Raw genomic sequence first — 21748 nt, 5'->3', positions numbered from 1 at the left:
GAAACAGAAACAAAACACCCTCAATGGGGAAAACGGAACTCAGAAATATATAAAACAAAAGACTTCCCAAGTGGGGGCAAAACGAAAACAAGAATAGCAAAACTAAACTAAAGGACACGACCAAACGTCTTAAATCAAAACACAACAGGGTAGAACACAAGACTCACGGAACAAGGGCAAGGCTGGGAACAGGAACACTGGACAAGGTACAAGGCACATAAACCATACACAACGTATACACAACGTAATCCACGAACACAAGACAAAGAAACAAGAGGGTATTTATAGGGGAACACAAACGAGGGATAACGACATGGGGCAGGTGTGGTTAATGAAACACTCAGGGAAAGATCACAAGGAAACGAGAGGAGCGGGGCCAATGACGAGACACTGGAGAGAACGTATATTATTGTCAAAAGGACAATAATATGTTTCTCTCCACACATAACCAAAAGCTTTGTCATGACTCTGCTACAGGACCAAGAAAAACATGACTAAATGAAGCAGAGCCATGACACAACTAATGTAAAATGATGTTATGTAAAATAATCATCAGTTTTTCTGTATTTTGTTTTATAAATATGCGTTTAAAGGGATAGTTCACCCCAAAATGAAAATGTTGTCATTATTTACTCACCCTCAGGTTGTTCCAAACCTGTATACATTTCTATGCTCTGCTAAACACAAAGGAAGATATTTGAAAGACTGTCAGTAACCAAACAGATCTCAACCCCCATTGACTCCCACGGTATTTATTTTCCCTACTGTGGCAGTAAATGGGGGACGGGGTCTGTTTGGTTACTGACATTCTACCAAATATCTTCCCTTGTGTTCAGCAGAACAAAGAAATTTATACAGGTTTGGAACACCTGATGGTGAGTAAATAATGACAGAATTTTCATTTGTGGGTGAACTATCCCTTTAAGTAAAATGATATATTTTTTATCCTACAAAACATTTCTATCAAATTCCAAATCAAAATATTGTTTTTAACATTGACTGTGTATTGAATTAATGTATAGATTACACTACGGCCAACCATACTTGGATATTTTATGCACATACTGTACTTGTGTACAGCTAAATGCGTCTGTCCACTAAACATGATACTCACCTGGCTAATATGCACTGCAGACACAGGAGCTGCGCAGACGGAAGAGTGACTCGGTGAGTTGGGTAGGGACTTACAGGGTCCGATTGAGAGTTGCTGTTTCTTCCGGGTCGCAACTATTTTCTGAGCCACTGAAATGACAAACAAAGAACACATCTAATACAAAAAAAGAACAGGAGGAATGTATTGTACCAAAAAGAGCAACATCGAATACTAGGGAGATAGCAGCACTCAGAAAACACAACTTTGCTCCTCTAGTCAGATGGTTGAAGTGGAGCACTTCATTATCCCTCATGAGAGTGTGTGTGTGAAATCGCTAACCCAGGTCCCCCTAATTCGCCCATCACTCTCCTCCACGGGACGCCACTTGCGGCGCTCTTAGCACCAAGGAGGCCCATTATTTCAGCATTATTATCCCCCGTTCATTTCTCTTTTCCCCCGACATTCTACCCGCACCAGGAAAAGGGCAGTATTAGTCAATCGCTCGCCTCTTTCCCTATCGATCGGCCGACGGCCCCTGTGGCAATCTGCGCCCGGCCCACGGAGAGATGTTCTAGCGCTCCGTCATCTCGCGGCTAACGACATTGATCCCATCATGTGGAGGAAGCTTACGAAGAACAGCTCATTCTTTAAACCATAAATCCCTTAAAACAGACACACACGGAGATAAGAGCTGCTGGCTGTTTTCCCTCAGAAGTTAAAAGGAACTCTTAAAGTTCATTAATGTTCACTGGGTGAACATGCTTCTGTTAGTTTGCCTGTAACTTAAGAAATGACGTTCTGCTGAATGTGTTTGGTTATATTTGTCCTGTTTGCCCATATCCATAAAAAATTTTATCTGTGAGAAACTGGTGAGTGCATAAATTTTTTTTTTTTTTTTTTATTGTCTTTTTTGTTACAGTCGCACATACAGTATCAGCTGATAGACAAATAAATTTGACATTACATTTTAATTTATTTATTCAAAGGGACTTTTAATAACTGTCCGTTCGGATTTAGCCCATGACCGGCTAACAAAATGGTTTACCAACTGAGCTACGGGAATTTCAAACCAATCTGATATAACGCACACAAGGCTCAATTTGACTATGAGGCTTTAGTTCACTTTTGCACTAAAAATGCATACACTACAATAGATTTTGTTGTAAACATCAAAACTAGAATTAAACATCTTCATACATAACTGTGCTTAGATATGTTTTCTTATATGCTGAACATTTGCCTCCAACATTTCGGGACCTCACCCCTTAACCTTCAAAAAAAAGTTCAAAACGATGTTTTTATGTGATAACCTCAAATTTGATCACAGTTTTCATGCGTCTTGTGACATGCTGTCCGTCGTTCACATTGCTGTTGGATGACTTTGTGCCGCTCCTGAGGTTTGATTTTGTTGAAATTCAACAGACACTGAAATGAAATGGCCACAATAGATCTAGAAATGATGATTAAATGAAAATTTGGAATGGTCTCTCATTTTTTCATCAGCTGTATTATTGAAAAAATATTACACTTTAATTTCACTGACAAAATACATAAAATTTGAGGTGTTGGGTTTTGATCAGGACGATTATGAGTGTGACCCCAAAGCGAGGAGTCCCAGAGGGTTCAACTGAAGTGTCTCAGCTCACAAAGACAGGAGAGAGTTAACAGTCCAAGTGTCCAGAACTCAATTACTTCAGCTCCCAATAAATACGGCCAACTCTCATCCTGCTGTAAATGAAATCATTGTTTTAATTGGACCTATTAAACGTCTGAGCTTTAATGATGATTCTGTCATAAACATTTACCTTCAGGTGAAAGAGCTCTGTCCAAGGGCAGACGACGTGATAATCTGCTAAAACTCTCGACGCGACACTACTGTACCGGTCCCATCTGCTGCGTGAACAGAAATGCTCTACAGCTGTGTTTGTTTAGACTCATAGTGACACGCTACCACGCTAATCGGCTAATTATAATCATAAAAGAGAAAAAGAAGCTGCGGTGCTATCGTCTCACAAAATGTTACGTTGGATGCTAACACCAACGCAGCTCACAAATCCACAGTGGCATTCACAAAAACATGTTTTTCCCAATGCAATAACTCTCTTAAAACTCTCATTCTTTGCGAGAACCCTCCATAATGACCAATTGCAATAAGTCAAACTATTAAAGTATCATTGGAGGTTGTGAGAGATATATGTTCCCAGCTCCCTGTCCGGACGTCCCTGCTGTATTTTACTTTAAGTGTTAAGAGCGGTTATGATAAGCCTGGGTTAAATATTTAAACTGCACGGCTAATACAATTTAACTTTGACTATCAATCTTGGCTCCCCTGTGAGAGGCAGCCATTTATCCTGCCGGAAATGTTTCCCGTTTGATCAGATTTATGGCAGATGGCTCAAACTCTGCAGCCTGGAGAGGACGTCTGGAGAGCCGCTATATCGTAGAAACATTCACCCTGATGTTCTCTTACCTTTAGATCTTGCAAAATGCATCCCAGTACACTTTGAGGTATTACATTTCAAGTTGACAACTGTCAGTAGTATATACTGTATAAACGTGCACAAAGCTTATAACAAATATCAAAATATACTGCATTTGATTTTTACATTACTGTTGAAATTTGGTCAAATGGAAATCAATGTTGCAAACTATTTTGTTTTTATATCAGTTTTTATCTAAATATGACTTATCTATAAGAGTCAAAATCTGCAAAGGGGCAATAATAAACAATAGTTTTAAAAATATATTTTTTTACTTTTATGTAGAACATGATCTGCATTTTTATAGGTTAAAATAAAAGATTATTGTTATAAGAAACAAAAACACCCATTTTCTGATAAAAATGGACTTTGAATGAATTTCAAAACGAATATGCCACAGCTTAAAGGAACAGTTCACTCAAAAAATGAAAATTCAGTCTTCATTTACTCATCCTCAAGTTGTTACAAACCTGTATAAACTATCATAAAAGATGATATTTTGAAGAATGTGGAAAACCAAACAGTTCTGGGGCACCATTGACTACCATAGTAGTTTTCTTGTGCAACTATAGTAGTCAATAGTGGCCCAAAACTGTTTGGTTACAAACATTCATCCAAATATCTTTCTTTGTGTTCAGCAAAACAACAACATTTATACGGGTTTGGAACAACTTGAGGTTGAATAATTGAGGACTGAATTTTCATTTCTGGGTAAACTATCCCTAATGTAGAGTGTAATGTAACTCAATGTAGAGTCGAAAAAATGTCTGTCTCCGAGTAACATGTCATTTATTTAAAGGAACATTTCACTCAAAAATGGAAAAGTTCTTAGTTCTGAATGACGAACACAGAGAAAATTATTTGGAAGATTGCTTGTAACCAAACAGTTCTTGGCCACCATGGACTACCATAGTATGGAAAAATTGCTATATAAATTTATTTGTTCTGTTAAAAACAAAATAAGATATTTTGAAGAATGTAGTACAGCAAACAGTTCTGGGGAACTTTTATGGGTCTACCATTGTCATTTTTCCTACTATGGTAGTCAATGGTGGCCAAGAACTGCTTGGTTACAAGTATTCTTCCAAATATCTTTCTCTGTATTCAGAACAAAGAAATTTATACAGGTTTAGAACAACTCGAGGGTGAGTAAATGATAACAGAATTTTCATTTTTGGGTGAACTGTCCCTTTAAGGTAAAAATGCACTTTATTCTGTAAAATAAGCATAATGAACCATGCAAAAAAAATTCTGAACATCTACATCACCATTTAAAATCACCTAAAAAACTAACAGGTTTCCCCCCTTACGCATGTTAGGACACCTGGAATATTAAAACGAAAAACGAAAAACAACAACATAACATACTAACTGGCATCAAACCTTTTTACTGAACACTTGCCGGCTAACAAATAAATAAATAAATATTACCTTACAACGTCTTCAAATCCACCTCATTTCATAAATATCATGACCACAATGTCTGTCGAAAATAAATACAAGTATTTATGAGAAGCAGAGGCAGTGGCGCCCCCAAGGGGGTGCCAGGGGGGACGCGGCCCCCCCTAAAAAAGTCACTGGCCCCCCAACCAGAATGAGATTTTTTAAATATATATATTTTTTATATTAGAATAATAGTATTAATATTTATGAATTATAAAATGTACATTATCGAAGCACTATGTAAAAAAAAGAACTTGCATAATGTGTTATGTAGAATACGATCTCAACCCCTCCGCTCTCGTTTAACATGCGAAACCGCGACTAATATGCGCACGGCAGCCGCAGTACCACGCACGTGACATCATGTTTGCTCCTGTTCAGTCAGCACGCATGAAAGGGGTAGAGGGTTGGAGACGAAACTCACAAACTAGTAAGTAAAACGTGGTTTATTGTATGATAAAACTTATTGTATCAAACTCTAATACGGGTTGGCTAACTGAGATTAAGCTAGTCACTAAGGCATTGGATTTGAATTTTTCTGCTGCTCATACTCGCATTTTGATCGATCACTATACATGTTTGGTTAATACATTACTCCATCAGATGATCTTTAAATTGTTGGATTTGCAATTTTTGGCATCTATTACTATCATATTCTTTTATAGTCAAATATATGTAGAACAGTTAGCGAATTAGCATGTATCGATCAAACACTGAAAATATTAGTAAATTAAATTAGAAATTAAATCGTAAGACTAGTAATAACTTTATATGATCCCAGTAGTATTAATGGCAATGCCAAAACTCTTAACCATTAGATTCAGGCATAATACATTTTTTTAAATGTGCCACCCTAAGATTTGTACTGGCCCCTTTGTGCCACCCCATAAAAAAATTCCTGGGGACGCCACTGAGCAGAGGTCCAGGAAAACTCTCTTATCTTCTCAGTTGCTTAAAAGATGAAGCCAAGTAATAAAGTTTGATTTTTTCAGTAAAAGATGATTACCTCTGGCATGATTCTCTGGCACATATTATGTATTATAATCTACCTCAGTCAGATACTTCTGTATGACCGCTAAACTGTACAAATGACTGTTGTCCCTGGAAAGCTTTCTTCACACATAACAGTCAATTTACATCAGTGTTTTGTGTCCGTAATGACCAACATAATGTACAGCTACCATATCATTATCAAAAACTCATTTTGTACAATAGGAGACACGACGTGTCCGCTTTAAGGTCCTGATCACCCATTTGGGGTTTATTGATCAATAATAAAGTTTTCATATATCATCATGAATCATCGATTCACTGCTGATACAATGACTTGATAACACTGTGCAGAGTTCTGTAAATACACAACCCCGCTGAACAAAGACTCGGGCCCCCTACATGCTAGCACAAGTAGTGACCCCTCTTATAAACGCTGAGCTGGTGCAACAGACTGACCTTTATCCTCTCGACACCCGGAGAGCAATGTGCCGGAGAGAGAGAAGCAGATACTACACACAGCGCAGAAAAAAACAGAGCGAACAAGTAAGTCAGACTAAATAAAGTCACAGGTACGTTCATTAGCCTGCTGTCAGAGAGGTTAGCAGCAGTGTGCTATAAATATTCGCTAGTCAGAGCAAAGCAGATGAACCGCCTGCCGGGAATCTTGTACAAGGGTCAAAGATCTTCTGCGCGTACTGTTCGGTAATTAACCCTGCTGTAAAAGACACACCACACGAAAATACACAGTTAAACACGGAAACGCCCACGCCCGTCTGTGCGATCATTTACATGCCACATGCGGGGAATTCAAGTGACAGTGCACCCAAAAATGAAAATTCTGGCATCATCTTGTCATTTCAAAACCTTTATGACTTTCTTTCTTCCGCAGAACGCAAAAGAAGATATTTTGAAGAAAGTTGGTAACCGAACAGCACTGGACCCCATTCACTTCTTTTGTATGGACACAAAACCAATGCAAGGGAATGGGGTCCAGTTAACATCATTTTTCAAAACAATGAACGTTATTTTGAAATAAAATGTTCTGCGGAAGAAAGAAAGTCATACAGGTTTGAAATGACAAGAGGGTGAGTAAATGATGAATTTTTCCTTTAAAGCTACAGGGGCAATAGTGCTAGAAGTATATAGTGTACAATAAAGTATGTAAAAATGAATTAACATTGTTAACATTATCGTCTGTTGGTTTACAAGTGTCGTTATTGTTCATAGTAAGATCTACAGAACAAACTTAGCTCTATAAAAAAAATATGCCATTAAAGCACGAGTAATGGTCAAAACTACAGTACCTTAAGAAATGAATACAGATGAAAAGATGGAGAGCGCACCTAGTTAGCCGTTAACGCTCACTAACAAAGCTCCACATCCTAACTGTGACATTGTGACAAGGCAGCCGGAGCCGGGCAAGGATGCGGAGGGGGGTAATTAGGATAATTAAATTAGCACGCTGATGGACGCAGGCTGGGGAACTGTCAGGACCCCTCACCTCCACCGAAGCCCCGCTGACAAACACATCCACACAGAAACACACATGCACACACGCCACAGTACAGTGCAAAACACACAAATAAATTGCCTCTCTGCATCTCGTAAACACTTTGTAACATAAATCTAATGCGGATAACTACTGCGCCAATTATTTTTAATGGTTAATGTTATTTGCGTGTTGGCATTTCTACGATTCCGGGAAAGCAATGCAACTCGCTGGCCTGCGTTATTTGATTTACGGCCGTTGGGGTCATTATATTACTGCTTGCTTAACCAAAGACAATTATCATTTATTAGAAGCAAAAGGCCATGTGAACTCTAAACCGTGTTCTTAAATATGAACAAACCTGTATATACAGACCACTGTCCGAGAGTAATAAGTGATTGTGACAGAAAGTAACACAGCATCATCAAACACGCATAAAACTGCGGCGGGAATCAATGTGTGCCATGCTTTTTTGTCAAAAATCTATTTCCCTGACAAACAGCACTTTTATGAATACTCTGCTGTGTGTCGAATCAATGGTGAAAAACGAACAAAGCCGGAGTGTTTGAGAAAAACCAACCCTGCGTGTTTTTAAAACGCATTTAATTGAATGTTTTAAAATGTGTCGATAAAATTATACTCAAAAAAATCATACATCAAAAAAGATAGGCTATGCAGAAAACTAGACAAAAAAGTAAAAAAAAAAAACACACCACCACACGATGACATGCGAGTCTAGTGTTTCTAATGAGAAGATCAAGTCAAATCTCAATCTAACAGCCCGTGAATATGCAGCGAGCCAAAGACTGAACTGCTTTAATTACGGACGCATGTGTACTAATGACGGCTCGATGCTTTGATGCAAGAATAAGTCCAAATCAGGCAAATAAAATGCGTGTGTGAGTTGGCCTGACACATGAGCGCACACGCGTGCGCGCACCTCTGGGCGGTTGCTATGCTATCAATGCGACGCAAAACATTAAAACAATAATTTCGGTCCTCATCAATAAATTCCACTACAGTGGATAATTAGAATGCGTGATTAATGGGGGATAATGAAATGAGAGATGCGGGGAGACGGTGTCGGTAATGATCAGGAATTTAGCCTTTTCTTGCTCTCATTTAGCTCTGCTGATGAGTTTGGCCATCGTACAGACTTGCACCCACTCTTTTACCACACACACACACACACACACACACACACACACACACTTAAATTACAGCAGTCTTGGCTGCAGCCAACAGTGTCATAATTAAGAAGATAATAGTCGAGCGTTTAGAGTGTAAATCTCCCACTGAACATTTCAGCCTGCCCAACCCCTCCGCAGAGCTGCGCACATCTGTCGCCCCGCCACACGTGTGCCAATGCAAAACACACGCATCCAGACGCAACTACACAAGTGATCCCAAGCAAGCATTGAAATGACAGAAAAGTGATCAGATGAGGAACTGGACCCAGGTTAAGGTTTCAAATCTTCTGCTTAAACTCAATGATTTTGTTGAAAGATTGTTTTAAATCATATTATTTTAGATGGTAAGACCAACCCCGACGCATCATTAAATGTTAGACTGGTGAGATCTAAGGCTACGCTACGTGTAGAAGAGTCTTTCTTGATGCTCTGATGTGGTCTGCTCACTAACAGGTGAAGCATAAATGGCAGTTTTAAGGATTTTTTTTCTTAATTCACTCATTAGCATTTACAGTACTTTCAAATCTTTTCATTTATTGCTATTGTGTTGATTATGTACAGTGGCTTCTTACACATACCTCATTACGGCTACATGAGTCGCTGCGTTGCCTTTCCTCTGGTATCACATTTAGAAATGATGATAAACCAAATTTGATTTTTAAAAAGAAAAACTAGAATATACATATTTTTGAAATATCAGATTTACATACTGTAAATCATTGAACACATCCTTATGCATTGAGCACTTAAAGAGCTAGTTCACCCAAAAATAAAAATTCTGTCATCATTTACTTACCCTCTTGTCATTTTAAATCTATATTATTTTCTTTTTTCCACAGACCACAAAAAAAGATATTGTAAAGAATGTTGTTAACTGGCACCCATTCACTTGCATTGGTTTTGTATCCATACAATAGAAGTGAATGGGGACCAGTGCTGTTTGGTTACCAACTTTCTTCAAAATATCTTCTTTTGTGTTCTGCAGGTTTGAAATGACAAGAGGGTGAGGAAATGATGACAGAATTTTTATTTTAGGGTGAACGATCACTTTAAGATTTTTTCACTTGTCTGATGCTGAAATCAAGTTATCAATAACTAGAATATTCCTTATAGATTGTGTAAGTACAGTATTTTACTACCGAAAAATAAGATGCAAACCATGCACAAAACTAGCAACATTTCTAAAGCAAGACATCTGATGTCCGGCCATTGGATTTGTCACAAAAGTGGAGCTTTGATGGCTTTGTTGTTTTATTAACTTCTAGTGTTTTTCTAGTGTTATAACATCTTTCTCTCTGTATTTGATGGCTAAGCCTCATACTTTCGTACTTTATGGTACTTGTCTTTTACACAACATGCACTCTTATTAAATCTCTATTGGTAACAAAGAACAAGCCAAGATTATAAATACAAAAGTCTCTTTAAAGTTCCAACAGACTCAATAAAAATACCGCAAAAGGCATAAAGTCGGAAGGCACAAAAACAGAATTCCAGTTTTACACCGAAGTCCATAATCCCAGCTGCTTTTCCCAAAAACCTCATTTCTTACCATCTTGCACCCTCTAGTGGAGCACAGATGTCAAAACGCTGCACAAACACCAACATGTATCTGCCTCAATACAGCATAGTGTTTTGTCTCATTTGATGGCACAAGCATGCAGAACTTCGGAAGAATCGATGATCTTCATTATCTTTCTCAAAGCACGCTAGGCTCTAAAATTCTATCCTGCCCAGATCTATGCAAAGCTAAAAAGCAATAGGGAGAAGTGCAGGAAGGCGAGATGGGCCATTTAGCCTGTAATTAAGAGCTGATTAAGCCAGATTGGTCCGGGCTATTCCACAGCAAAGTCACCTTGTACTTTCTTTACGCTGTAACCTACATCATTTAAAAGTAATGATTATCCAGGCATGCTCAGTTATGACCGGTGGTGACATGAATCAGATCTAAAAGAGGCGACAAGCACTTGGCACTTTTTATGAATCTAAAAAGTCGTGCAACTGTAACCCATGATGATTTTCTGCTCGTTTCTTACCACACTTTTGACAACTTTGCTAAATTGCTAATGTATTACCTATTAAAAGCTACGGCTGTGCTCTCCTCACACTCTTTTAGCAGCAAATATAAACAGCAAGCTGGATCATAATATTGTAAGTGTTTGTACACATTTACCGTCCTGGAAGACCCGTTCCACGTTGAGGCCGTAGGTGGCGCAAGTCTCGTAATAGGTGCACCGCTTCAGGTCATTGGACAGTTTGCGAGCACGTGTGTCATCGATGACACGAGGGTTAGCTGCACTGATAGCATCTGCAGAAAGTCAAGATGAGAAAAAATAAGATTTAAACCACAATTACCCTTGCTTATAATTATTCATTATAATTAATGGTCACCGCAAATGTGAGAGGCATATCAAATTATCAAATGATCTCATGGAGCACTTCTGATATAATTAGAAACAAGGGCAATAATGAATGAGCTGATGAGCTGTTCTTCTAGCCTGCCATTGATTAGAATCTAGCGCCCCCTGGTGTTTATAGCCTTAAAACACAGATGATTTATATACACTACAGTAGTGCCTTTGAGGTATCTATAAAACAAAATTACTTGGCAAAAATGCAAACTACAGCATATCAGAGAATGCAGTTTTTATTCACATGTGCAAAAATACATATAAAAACAGAAAAATGTTGTATTAAGTATACTTAAAGAGAAAATTCTGTCATCATTTATTCACCCTCTTATAATTTTAAACATGTATGACTTTCTTTCTTCCGCAGAACACACTTTTGTTTTTTTATGAAGAATTGTTGTTAACTGGCACCCATTGACTTTGGTTTTGCGTCCGTACAATAGGAGTGAATGGGGTCCAGTGCTGATCGGTTACTTTCTTCAAACTATATACTCTTTTGGGTTTTGCAGAAGAAAGAAAGTCATACAGGTTCGAAATGACAAGAGGGTGAGTAAATGTTGACGGAATTTTCATCTTTGGGTGAACTATCACTTTAATAATTAATCATATTTTTTTAATACAATAAAATTCCTCCCACAGCTTCAGTTTACACTCCAATCACTATTCAATCCAGCGTAAAAACTCTTTAATAATATTTTTGAATAAATAGTAATTTTGTGAAGTTGGACATAACTTTGGGCCACTAGTGTATTAGGCGTAAAATGCATTTACATACAGGCAGAGGTGGGTAGTAACGCGCTACATTTACTTCGTTACATTTACTTGAGTAACATTTTGGAAAATATGTACTTTTTAAGTAAAATTAAAAGTGTGTAATTTTACTCTTACTTGAGTAAATTTGTAATAGAAAATCTGTACTTTTAATTCGTTACATAACTTACATTGCGTGACGTTCCTTCGTTCCTTCATTTTAAAATATGCTTTTTAAAACGCGTTGTTTATTTCAAGGTTGTCGTCTCTTTTTACAGGCATTCCCGAGTGATCGATACTTTTGAGTCGATTCTTTTGAAAGCATTAATTGAACAATGGGCAAAACCACTTGAATAGGCTAATGAATCAGTTCAAATGATTTGTTCAGTTCGCAGCACGATCTGAATCATCTGAAGCAGGATTACTCACTCCTCGTAGCGCGAAACTTAAGAACACGCAGAACACAAAGAGCATTGGATGAAGTGGATATTAATCTATATCTATACAATCAAAACTGCAAATGTGTCATATTGTTTGCCAGCAAAGATAAATGCCCGCCATATGCGAGCACCCGCGCGAGCTGTTCGTCAGACACAGCAACATGCGCGTTACCTGTCAGACACAGAGACGTGGGCTTGCAGAAATATACATTTGAAGAACAGAAGGAAGAAAACGTGTTGATGGGCGTGTGGTTCACTGTTTACTGTTTGTTTACAAGTAAGAGCGTTTCACAACACACACGTGACACAACACGAGAAAACATGAGCTTTGATCAAAAATGTGTATTTCATTTAAGAGAGCACTGCAGATGTTCTAGATCATGTCAGGAAATGCTCTGAGTTTAGTTCATGCTTTAGTTTGACATGGTCTATTATTCTAAATAAGTTGTGTAAACTACATTGACATCAGGACTAGATGAAATGTACAGAAATGCTTGTCTCTTCTGTGTTTGTCTATTCTTTAGTCTCTCTAGTATATTGCAAAGATATCCGCTTATGATAATTAAAAATATTGATTAAAATGTAATATTAAAACATTGGCGTTAATATTAATTTTATGTAGTAGGCCTATATAATCAGATACAAAGTAACTAAGTAACTAACTACTTGAGTAGTTTTTTCATTGCATACTTTTTTACTTTTACTCAAGTAGTTTTTAAAATAGTGACTTTTACTTTTACTTGAGTAACAATTTCTCTAGTTACTTGTACTTTTACTTGAGTAAAGATTTTGGCTACTACCCACCTCTGCATACAGGGTCTCTGCAGGTTTCTGAGAGTTAGATTTAAGACTTTTTAAGACCTTTTTAATACCGTGCAGAATGAAATTTAAGACCAATTTCATAGCAACAAATTTGCACTTCCCCATGACTAAAGCTCCAATTTTTCTCCATGTGGTAATGTCCAGTCCACTCACCTAACGAACCCCCGCGAACGTGTTATTTGTTAGTTGGTTCCACCTATTTTGTTCTGCGTGACAAATAGACGTACATGATTTTAAAATGAAAATAAAATCTTTACAGTGTCGGTTCGACTGCATTTCTAAGACCTTGGAAACGCGGATTTAAGACATTTTAATGCTAATTAAGGCCTTATTTTGACATTATGGAATTTAAGACTTTTTAAGACATTTTAAGGATCCGCAGACACCCTGTACATAGTATAAAAAGATTCATGCATGTTCTGTACTTTTTTATAACAACGCCATTGCAAAATTAAAATACAAAAAAAACAGGTTAAGCACTGATTGTCTGCAAATGGAGCAAAGGTCTGCAATAAATTATAATGGATACATTTCAACATACATTTGAAGTGTGCTATTAATATTTTATTAAATAATAATACACACCTATAATAATTAATACCATCTCCAGGAACCAAACTTTCTTTAAAAATGTTGCCAAACCACTAAGCAAAATGGCCTTGGATGGAAGCTTTTGATTTGGAGTTATTGTTATATGAGACATGAGAGATCACAAAGTTTTTTGTATCTCCACAAAGTGCCCACTCACCCTGAGTTCCCACAAGCACCAGGGGCACATCTGCTGTGTTGCGGTAGTTGGCCATACGGCTGTAGTAATGATAAACAGTCTGAAAGCTGATCTCATCCTCCAGACTGAAGACGAAAATCACTGCGTCCACCCACAACGCAAACTGAGAACCAATTATTGAGAGTGGGAGAGATAAAGTGAAAGAGAAACATCATTACAACAATATTCTTCTTTTAAAAAAGCTCCACACGGAAATATATATCTCCACAAATTCTTCATAAAACTATTTCAAAGTATAACAAGGGTTCATGATTAAACAAATCTTGATCTTAAAAATCCTATTTGCCTCTTACAAAACATTACTTTATAGTTTTAGTGTCTCCGTAAAACAAAAGCAATATATAGTTTTCACTTCACCTTCCACATTTTATAATAAAGCATTCTGAACCTGCATACAGGAATGGAAGTGAGGTGTGTAATACCCACCTGAGCCTCCGGAGGTCCCCCTTCATCCCTGATCAGGAGGAGGTAACTCTGTCCATCCACTACGATCTCCTTTTTAAAGCGTCCTCCTGTTCAACACAAGAAGCCAAACGGTTTAAAGTGCCAAGAAATACCAATACAGTCTCTAGTTCTAAAATGAGATGACTGGTGGATTGCTAACTGGCATGGAAACAGAGTTGTGTATGTTCATTGTGTTTTTTTTGTTGTAAATCATCTGTTCTGCTAATCAAAACTTTAATGAAAAGTTGAATGTCAACGCCTACAGTATGAAAGACCCTTAAGAAGAAAGACTACAAATGTTTAATCTATTCACAGGTTAGTCTATTGATTTCATTTCAGAAAGTGTGCTGAACCACTGCTCAGTTTTGTGCTAAATGAGGAGAAATTACAAACTAATTCAAATCCTTACCATTACACGTTCCAGACACATAACTTAACAGAACACTGATGCATACCGAGCTGAATATGGTAGCGTGGCTAAGAAAGCTGATAAGTCAAACTTTATCAGTCTGCATATTTTACCACTGCATGATATGCATTATATGTATAAGAAGCTGTATGCTTAAATAGCATGACGACATTTTTCTGCCCTCCAGGTTCAGGCAGCTATTTTTGTCCATTTGTAGTGCTCCTCTAAGTGTTTAGCATCTAGGTTATTATAGTTTACTAAAACTAAAACTATTAAAACATTTCTGTTGATTTAAATCAAGTAAAATATCGGCCCAAATATGAATTGAAAAACTAAACGCAAATTAGAAATGTTGCCTCGGAAATAAACTGAAATAAGTTTAAGTTAAGACACCATAATTATTAACTGAAAATAAACAAAAAGTTAAAAAAATAAACTTATATAGCAACATAACAATTAAATAAACTAAAAATAAATTGACAAAATTGTTTTAAACTACAATTAACAATTAATTTAACACAAAAAAAACTAAAATATTAATCAAAATATAAAAACTACAGTAAAACAAACCTATAACTATACTATGCATAAAAATGTAAAAAATAGCTATTTTTTATATGACTGGGTCATATGTTTTGGTAAAACAACCACAAATGCGCATCAGTGAAGTATTTAAAGATTATATAATTAACCATATGAAGATTAATTAAAGTAATTTTTATTCCTACTATGGAAAGTCAATGGGGGCAAATTTTGAAGTGAACTACTCCTACTAGTGCTTTAGTGAGTTTTTCAAATGTTCTGTTTGGTGATAGCTGAGGTGTTAAAGGTCAAAGCATCCTGAGTAAATAAATGTGTATAAAAATGTTTGTCTCGGAGAGAGAAGCGGTCAGAGATCAGTGATCTTTGTATTGGGGGAAGGCGAGGGAGGTGTTGAAGTGTAAGAGGATCAGATGGGCATTCCTGGAGATGTTACAAGGTCTTAACCTGACCGCAGCTCTATCCTGCTAAGCATCTTGTGCAACAATGACCTCACTTTCATGGCCTGATATGACATTCAATGGTCATGTCAGGACACGGCTACAATGTGTTGAAGCCCTTGACCTCCAGATGTTAATTTCTTTGATGATTAGCAAAGGTTTATAACAAACTTAAGGACTTTGGGGAAAATACTCACGCTAGAAAAAACATATTTAAATCAAATTTACATTACAGCGAGGGTTCCGAGATACTGTGGTGGTTTATATGCTGAGATTCATGTTAAGATGATGACATATAATGAAACTCCTCAACCTAGTGATCTGCTTCACAATAAGGCGGACTTGACTTTTGGATTCATGCGATTCTGCCTTAGTATTTAAGAAGGTAATGAAATCAACTTGCACTTTTTTTACATGTATACACATTTTTTATTCAGTATGCTCCCTGGAATCAAACTCATAACCTTAGCATTACCTACCTGTACCTACTTTCCAATTTGAGCTACAGTAAACAAATTTGGAAGATTCTTGTACCCTTTGGAAGAGCATCACAAACATACCTGATGCCTCCAATCGTTGTCTCTAAAGTAAATTCCCTAGGTTTTAGGAAAAAACGTATGTCTTGCTTGCATAGATCACATACAATAAATGGATTTACAGGATCGGTTTTACAGCATTTCCACCTTTCTGTTTTTTCCATGTCTGGATGGCACTAGTGTTTTATCTACTCTGCCGCTGAACCAAAAAATGCGGAAGCCATGCGTCTTCCAAGCCACCGCGACGTGCCAGGTTTGGTTGGAAACGGACACCGAAAATTATAAACCTCAAATAGCGGCGATTCAATGACTGTGTGTGGGCAAGCGGTTCGGGTATGGCGGTTAGACTGGAGAGGACGGCCGGCTTTTCCGTAATGACACGGTTTGCCTGTTTGGCTATGAGGGAAGAGGAAGTGGAGAAGCGTCAGGACAGCTAATGCTCAGCATCTAGACTGAACTCAGTTATATATAATCTCTGGTTATTTTTACATATTCAGAAAGAGCAAGACCAAGTGCACAGTTCAAGAAGGATCCACACCCTTTTGATAATTACACTTTGGGTTGTGTTTTGTGGAGCTGTCAACCTCATGTGATTCTAAAGATGCTCCGGTTAAAGCTCCTGAATTTAAAGAACATGAGAAACTTGGATATGGGTGTATGCATTCTCTACTTCCACCACAGTGAGATCCAGAACCAAAAACTGTGAAACAACAGTTTGATGGCACTGACAGAGTAAACCTGCCGGGGCTCTGAAGAGATGTGATTGGTGATTCGTTGTGAACATGAATGAGATGGAAGATGCCACATCTACAATGATTCGAGAGTGAAGAGGTGTGGAATCTCCTGTAATGTGGCTTCATCTGTTTAAAGCTCTGTGAAGAGCATAACATGATATCAAAAATGACAGCAAAAATGAAAAATTAGTATAGACATTGCCTTAAAACAAAAACATAATATCAATTAATAAATGATTACTGATAAAGCCACAGAGGAGAGACCATCCGCTCAGCTCTCTTACAGAGAGAACTCCCCCCAGAAAAACCAAGAGAAAAGAGAGCGAATAGTTACCTGCATCCACGTCAGCTAGTTAAAGAAGCGGCCGAGGAAAGAGAGAATAAAACAAAACTTAAATCAAAAAGCAGCCCAGCTGAACATGCACAGTCACAGTTGAAGAAACAGTTAAACAGAGAACATAGAGAGAAATAAGAACAGCTTTCATTCATTCACTGTAATCTTATCAAATATCCTGGTGTTCCAGTGTGCCTGAGTGAGGGAAACGCAGTCAAATCAAACACACATATACGTTTAACCTGACGACACAGTCTGGTCAACACAGCTGATAAATGCCAATGACAAGGGAATTGACCCTTCGCAAAGCCCGCCCCCTTTTGCTATGTCCGACATCCGCCAAAGCGCTCCCACTGCACTAAAGAATATTTATCGTGAAATAATCATTTCTAGAAAAAAAATAATGTATTCTTTTTTTAGCCAAAAGCAATAAGAAAGTCTGCAATATGCATTTGAAGTATATAATCAGGATATGAAAGTGATTCGGAATAAAGTAAACTAAATAAAGATCGAAGCTCTAGCCTGACGTAATATGCTTGCTGTAACGACATAACGTCTGGATAGCGACATTGGTTTCTGACACGTTTAGGAAACAGGTGAAACTGTGATTATGATCATAAAGATCAAATTTGACCTCCGATAAAATTCTGGCAGTGTTGATGAGATGCAGTCCTTCAGCGCAGATCAAATAACAGTCCGTCTATGAGGTAAAACTCCTGACAAGTCTTCTTGTATGCATCTGTTTTCTAAAGTTTTTATCGTTGTACATTATGACAACTAAGATTTCACAGTGACATGACTTTAAGCTGGGATCATGTTCGTACAGTGTGATGGCCAGCAACAATCTCGAAGGACTTTTTAAAACCGCATAATCCACAGCCGGTTAAACTCTAATGCTGTGTTCTCACCAAACACAAATTAAGCGTTTGGCGCGAGTAAATTACATACAAAGTCAATGCAAAGACGCGCATAGAAGCGAATGACGCGAATCAGGCGGCGCAATTGCCGCGAATCGGGCAGCGCGGTTGAGGCGTTCTTCCGCGCAAGTTGAACATTTTCAACTCGAACTAAGAGTTTTCACGTCACTCAAGCGAAAATAATGAACTTTTCCCACGAGTAATAAAGACCGTGGAACGCGATTGCTCGCGTTTGGTGTGAACACAATATAAGGTTTGATTGTCGGACAAAATGGCGAATAGCAACAGGGGGACGCATAATATCACCGTTATGGTTACGGATGCCCCCGATATGTGAATTTTGGCGGATAACCGATAATTATTTAACATTGGAAGCTGATAACCGATATATGGCCAATATACAGTATGTAATTGGTATCGGCCGATAAATGGTCAATGACACCGATATGGCAGATAATTTATCATGTATCCCTAGTTATGATTGGTCCGGTCGCCTGTCAATAAAACTCCACGCGAAGGGTCAATTGACTTACACACTCAGGCAGGGTTATCAGAATAACAAAAGTTATATTATTATAAAAATCAATAACCATCAGTATTGAATTTAAATATTTAATATAAAGTAAAATCTAATATGCCCAGAACACACTGCTTTTTTTTTTTTAGAATTATGAAAATGAAAATAATTACTGACAAATTACATTTAAACAATGATATTCAGCCTTATATTTTTTCTTAATGAAAAAACAGAAGTTTTCAGGTAAATAGTAGAAATCTAAAACGGCAAAAGAGTTTTTCTTACTTGTGGATATTCATACTGACAATGACAGTAAGACCACCAAAGTGTTTTTATCTTATACCGTGTCTACGCCAGACACGATGCGACATGACAAAAGACAGTAGAACGCATTAGAACCCATTATAATTTAAAGTTTTTTTGCACACTGGAAAGTTTTTTGCACACAGCAGCGCAACGCGACAATCCCATTACAACAAGCCGTGTGTCGTGTCGCATCGTGCCGCATCCGGTGTAGACACGTTGTTAAGGTTATTGTATTTTTTGTTGTTGTTTTTAGCAATGGAAGCATCACGCTTTACTTTGGGAAAAATGCTTCACTCAACAATGTCACTTTTTCCTTAGCCGTCCAATCACATTACAGAAGGGGGTGGGATAAATACCACACCAACCAACCAGCACATCCTACTTTTACAACCGTGTGTCTGTGTATATGACGACTGAAAAATAATGCTAATGTTAATGTATTTACACATTTTCAGAAGAGCACCTCGCATTCCAGCCACACTAAAGGTACAATGTGTAATTTTTTTGAGGATCTATTGACAGAAATGCAATATAATATACAGAACTATGTCGTCAAAGGAGTATCAAAATATTTGAATACCTCAGAATGAGCTATTATATTTCTATCTACATACACCGTGAGTCCCCTTGCCTGGAATTCACCATGTTGTTTCTACAGTAGCCCTAAATGGACAAACTGCTCTACAGAGCGCGTTACGTAAATACGTTATCTCCTTCGGCAAAGAAGCGAAAACGTGACAACATCATAGTCCTGTGTCAGCCGCCGTAGTGCTTCGAAAGTGAGGGGTGGTGTCTAAAAACATATTTACCGCTAAATTTCATACACTGGACCTTTAAAGCACTCTGATGCCTTTATTTTAACCACATTACAGACATCAGCAGTTCTGTACAGCTGTATTTACACGTCAATATATAGTTTGATATGCTGACATATATTTATAACTGTCTGTACCATTACTGCAGAAGATGGTATCATTTTGTTTTAGTTTTGACTTGGTACTAATGTACTTCTGACTAACCTACCCTCACATAATGCAAGCTAGGAAAAAAATGATTAAATACTTTAAAATGATGAACTAAGGCTGTCCCAAATCCTAAGGAGCTGCGTGCTTGGAAAGCACTTCTAACACCGTGTCTACACAGGCGCGACAACTTGTTCTTAATGGGTTTGTCGTGTCGCGCCGCATCCAATGTGGACAAAATTTGAAATTATAATGGGTTCTAATGCGTTTCTAATGTCTTTTGTCGTGTCGCGTCCGGTGTGGACACGATATAAACATCACAAACACCACTTGGTTTTTGGAAACAGACCATGCACAGTTTGCAAAAACATTAAGACTACATGCGTTGCAACTACAATCAGACTTGGTTGAGAAAGGAAACCGTTCCCACATGGTTTTTCCAAATTTGCGATATTTGACGCTGATAAAAGTGGCATTTCACGCCGAGGGGCCGGTCCGAACAACAGCACAAAACTGGCGCTCCCCGCTGGGCTGCATTCCTCAATTAAACGTGATTGTGGAGGCAGAGTTGTCGGTCCGCATGAGGTGCTGGGTTTTGAAACAGTAAAGGCAGGGTCTATGTTTGGACCACAAGGCCGGGATTTTTTGTTCTTGCATAAACATACACACACGCATTTGCCCTTGTGATAATATCTCTTAATGAGCTCGGAGAATGTGTCTATTCATGTAGTATGTGTGATGAAGGGGGAAGGGAAAAAAACCCATGTGGCCGACTTTCACTGCAGAGTCCGCTGTAAAAAATCTGCTTCAGCTGTATTTAGTGGTTTTGAGGTTTGAGGTTACTCTACCAAAGCTAGGAAACACTATTTTTAAAACCAGAACGGTGGAACTTCAAAAAACAAGGGAAGGAAAACATTTTAAGGGCATGGTAGCTTTACTGGAATGTAAATTTGGCAAATCAATCAAAACTTTTTTGTAACATGTTTGATTGTTTAAACAATTTAAACAGCAGTTCTAAGCTGGCATCAAAAAACGAGCGTCGTCTGACTGTGACGCTTTAGCTTGCTTCAGTTCAACGTTCTCTAATGTCGCTCTCAGTTTCCTTTGGCATTCTGTGCTATAATTCACTGTGGCAAACAGGCAATTGACATCTCTGTGTTTCTTTTTTCTTTCTGGGCGATTTCCTGGCTGACCGCTGGTATGCAGTGGCTTGATTTTTATAGGGTGAGGAGCAAAAGAGAAGCCGAGAGATGATCGGTCCACTGACAGCCCTTTCCAGTGACCTCATGCTTTGTTAAGAACCCCAGACACCTTTTTAAATGAATTACTTAGAATTGTCAAGTAAAAAATGCAACAGAATTCAATTCCTGAACTTTATAAAGATTTCGTCTATAAGGCCAGTTAAACAGGGCCACATAATAACAGTCATAAAAGGAATGAAATATTTACACAGGGAGCTTTTGAAAGCAGATCCTTGCTCGGGAGGAAAGCATATTGTGATGACCTGGCAGAGTGCCTTCAATGTTCTCAATTATACATGGCGGGTATGGCCGAGTCCTCTGGCACTACTGTATCATGCTAACATACTAACAGCAGGTGTGCAGAGAAGAACGACAGAGAGAGAGAGAGAGAGAGAGAGAGAGAGAGAGAGAGAGAGAGAGAGAGAGAGAGAGAGAGAGAGAGAGAGAGAGAGAGAGAGAGAGAGAGAGAGAGA

General features: G+C 38.0%; 1 protein-coding gene across 1 annotated transcript in view; it reads right to left on the bottom strand.

Moving 5' to 3' along the window:
• Positions 1-21748, bottom strand: part of agap1 (ArfGAP with GTPase domain, ankyrin repeat and PH domain 1) — a 126829-nt gene that overhangs the window by 69711 nt on the left and 35370 nt on the right. The window contains exons 4-8 of the mRNA XM_057337060.1: positions 17333-17347; positions 14322-14407; positions 13857-13998; positions 10859-10993; positions 1115-1242 (exon numbers count right to left, since the gene is read on the bottom strand). Coding sequence (XP_057193043.1) covers positions 1115-1242; positions 10859-10993; positions 13857-13998; positions 14322-14407; positions 17333-17347 — 506 coding nt within the window. The remainder of the gene's footprint in view (positions 1-1114; positions 1243-10858; positions 10994-13856; positions 13999-14321; positions 14408-17332; positions 17348-21748) is intronic.

The sequence above is a fragment of the Triplophysa rosa genome, linkage group LG7 (genome assembly GCF_024868665.1).
Source record: "Triplophysa rosa linkage group LG7, Trosa_1v2, whole genome shotgun sequence".
Taxonomy (NCBI): Eukaryota; Metazoa; Chordata; class Actinopteri; order Cypriniformes; family Nemacheilidae; genus Triplophysa; species Triplophysa rosa.
This window is presented reverse-complemented; position numbering and strand designations above follow the sequence as displayed.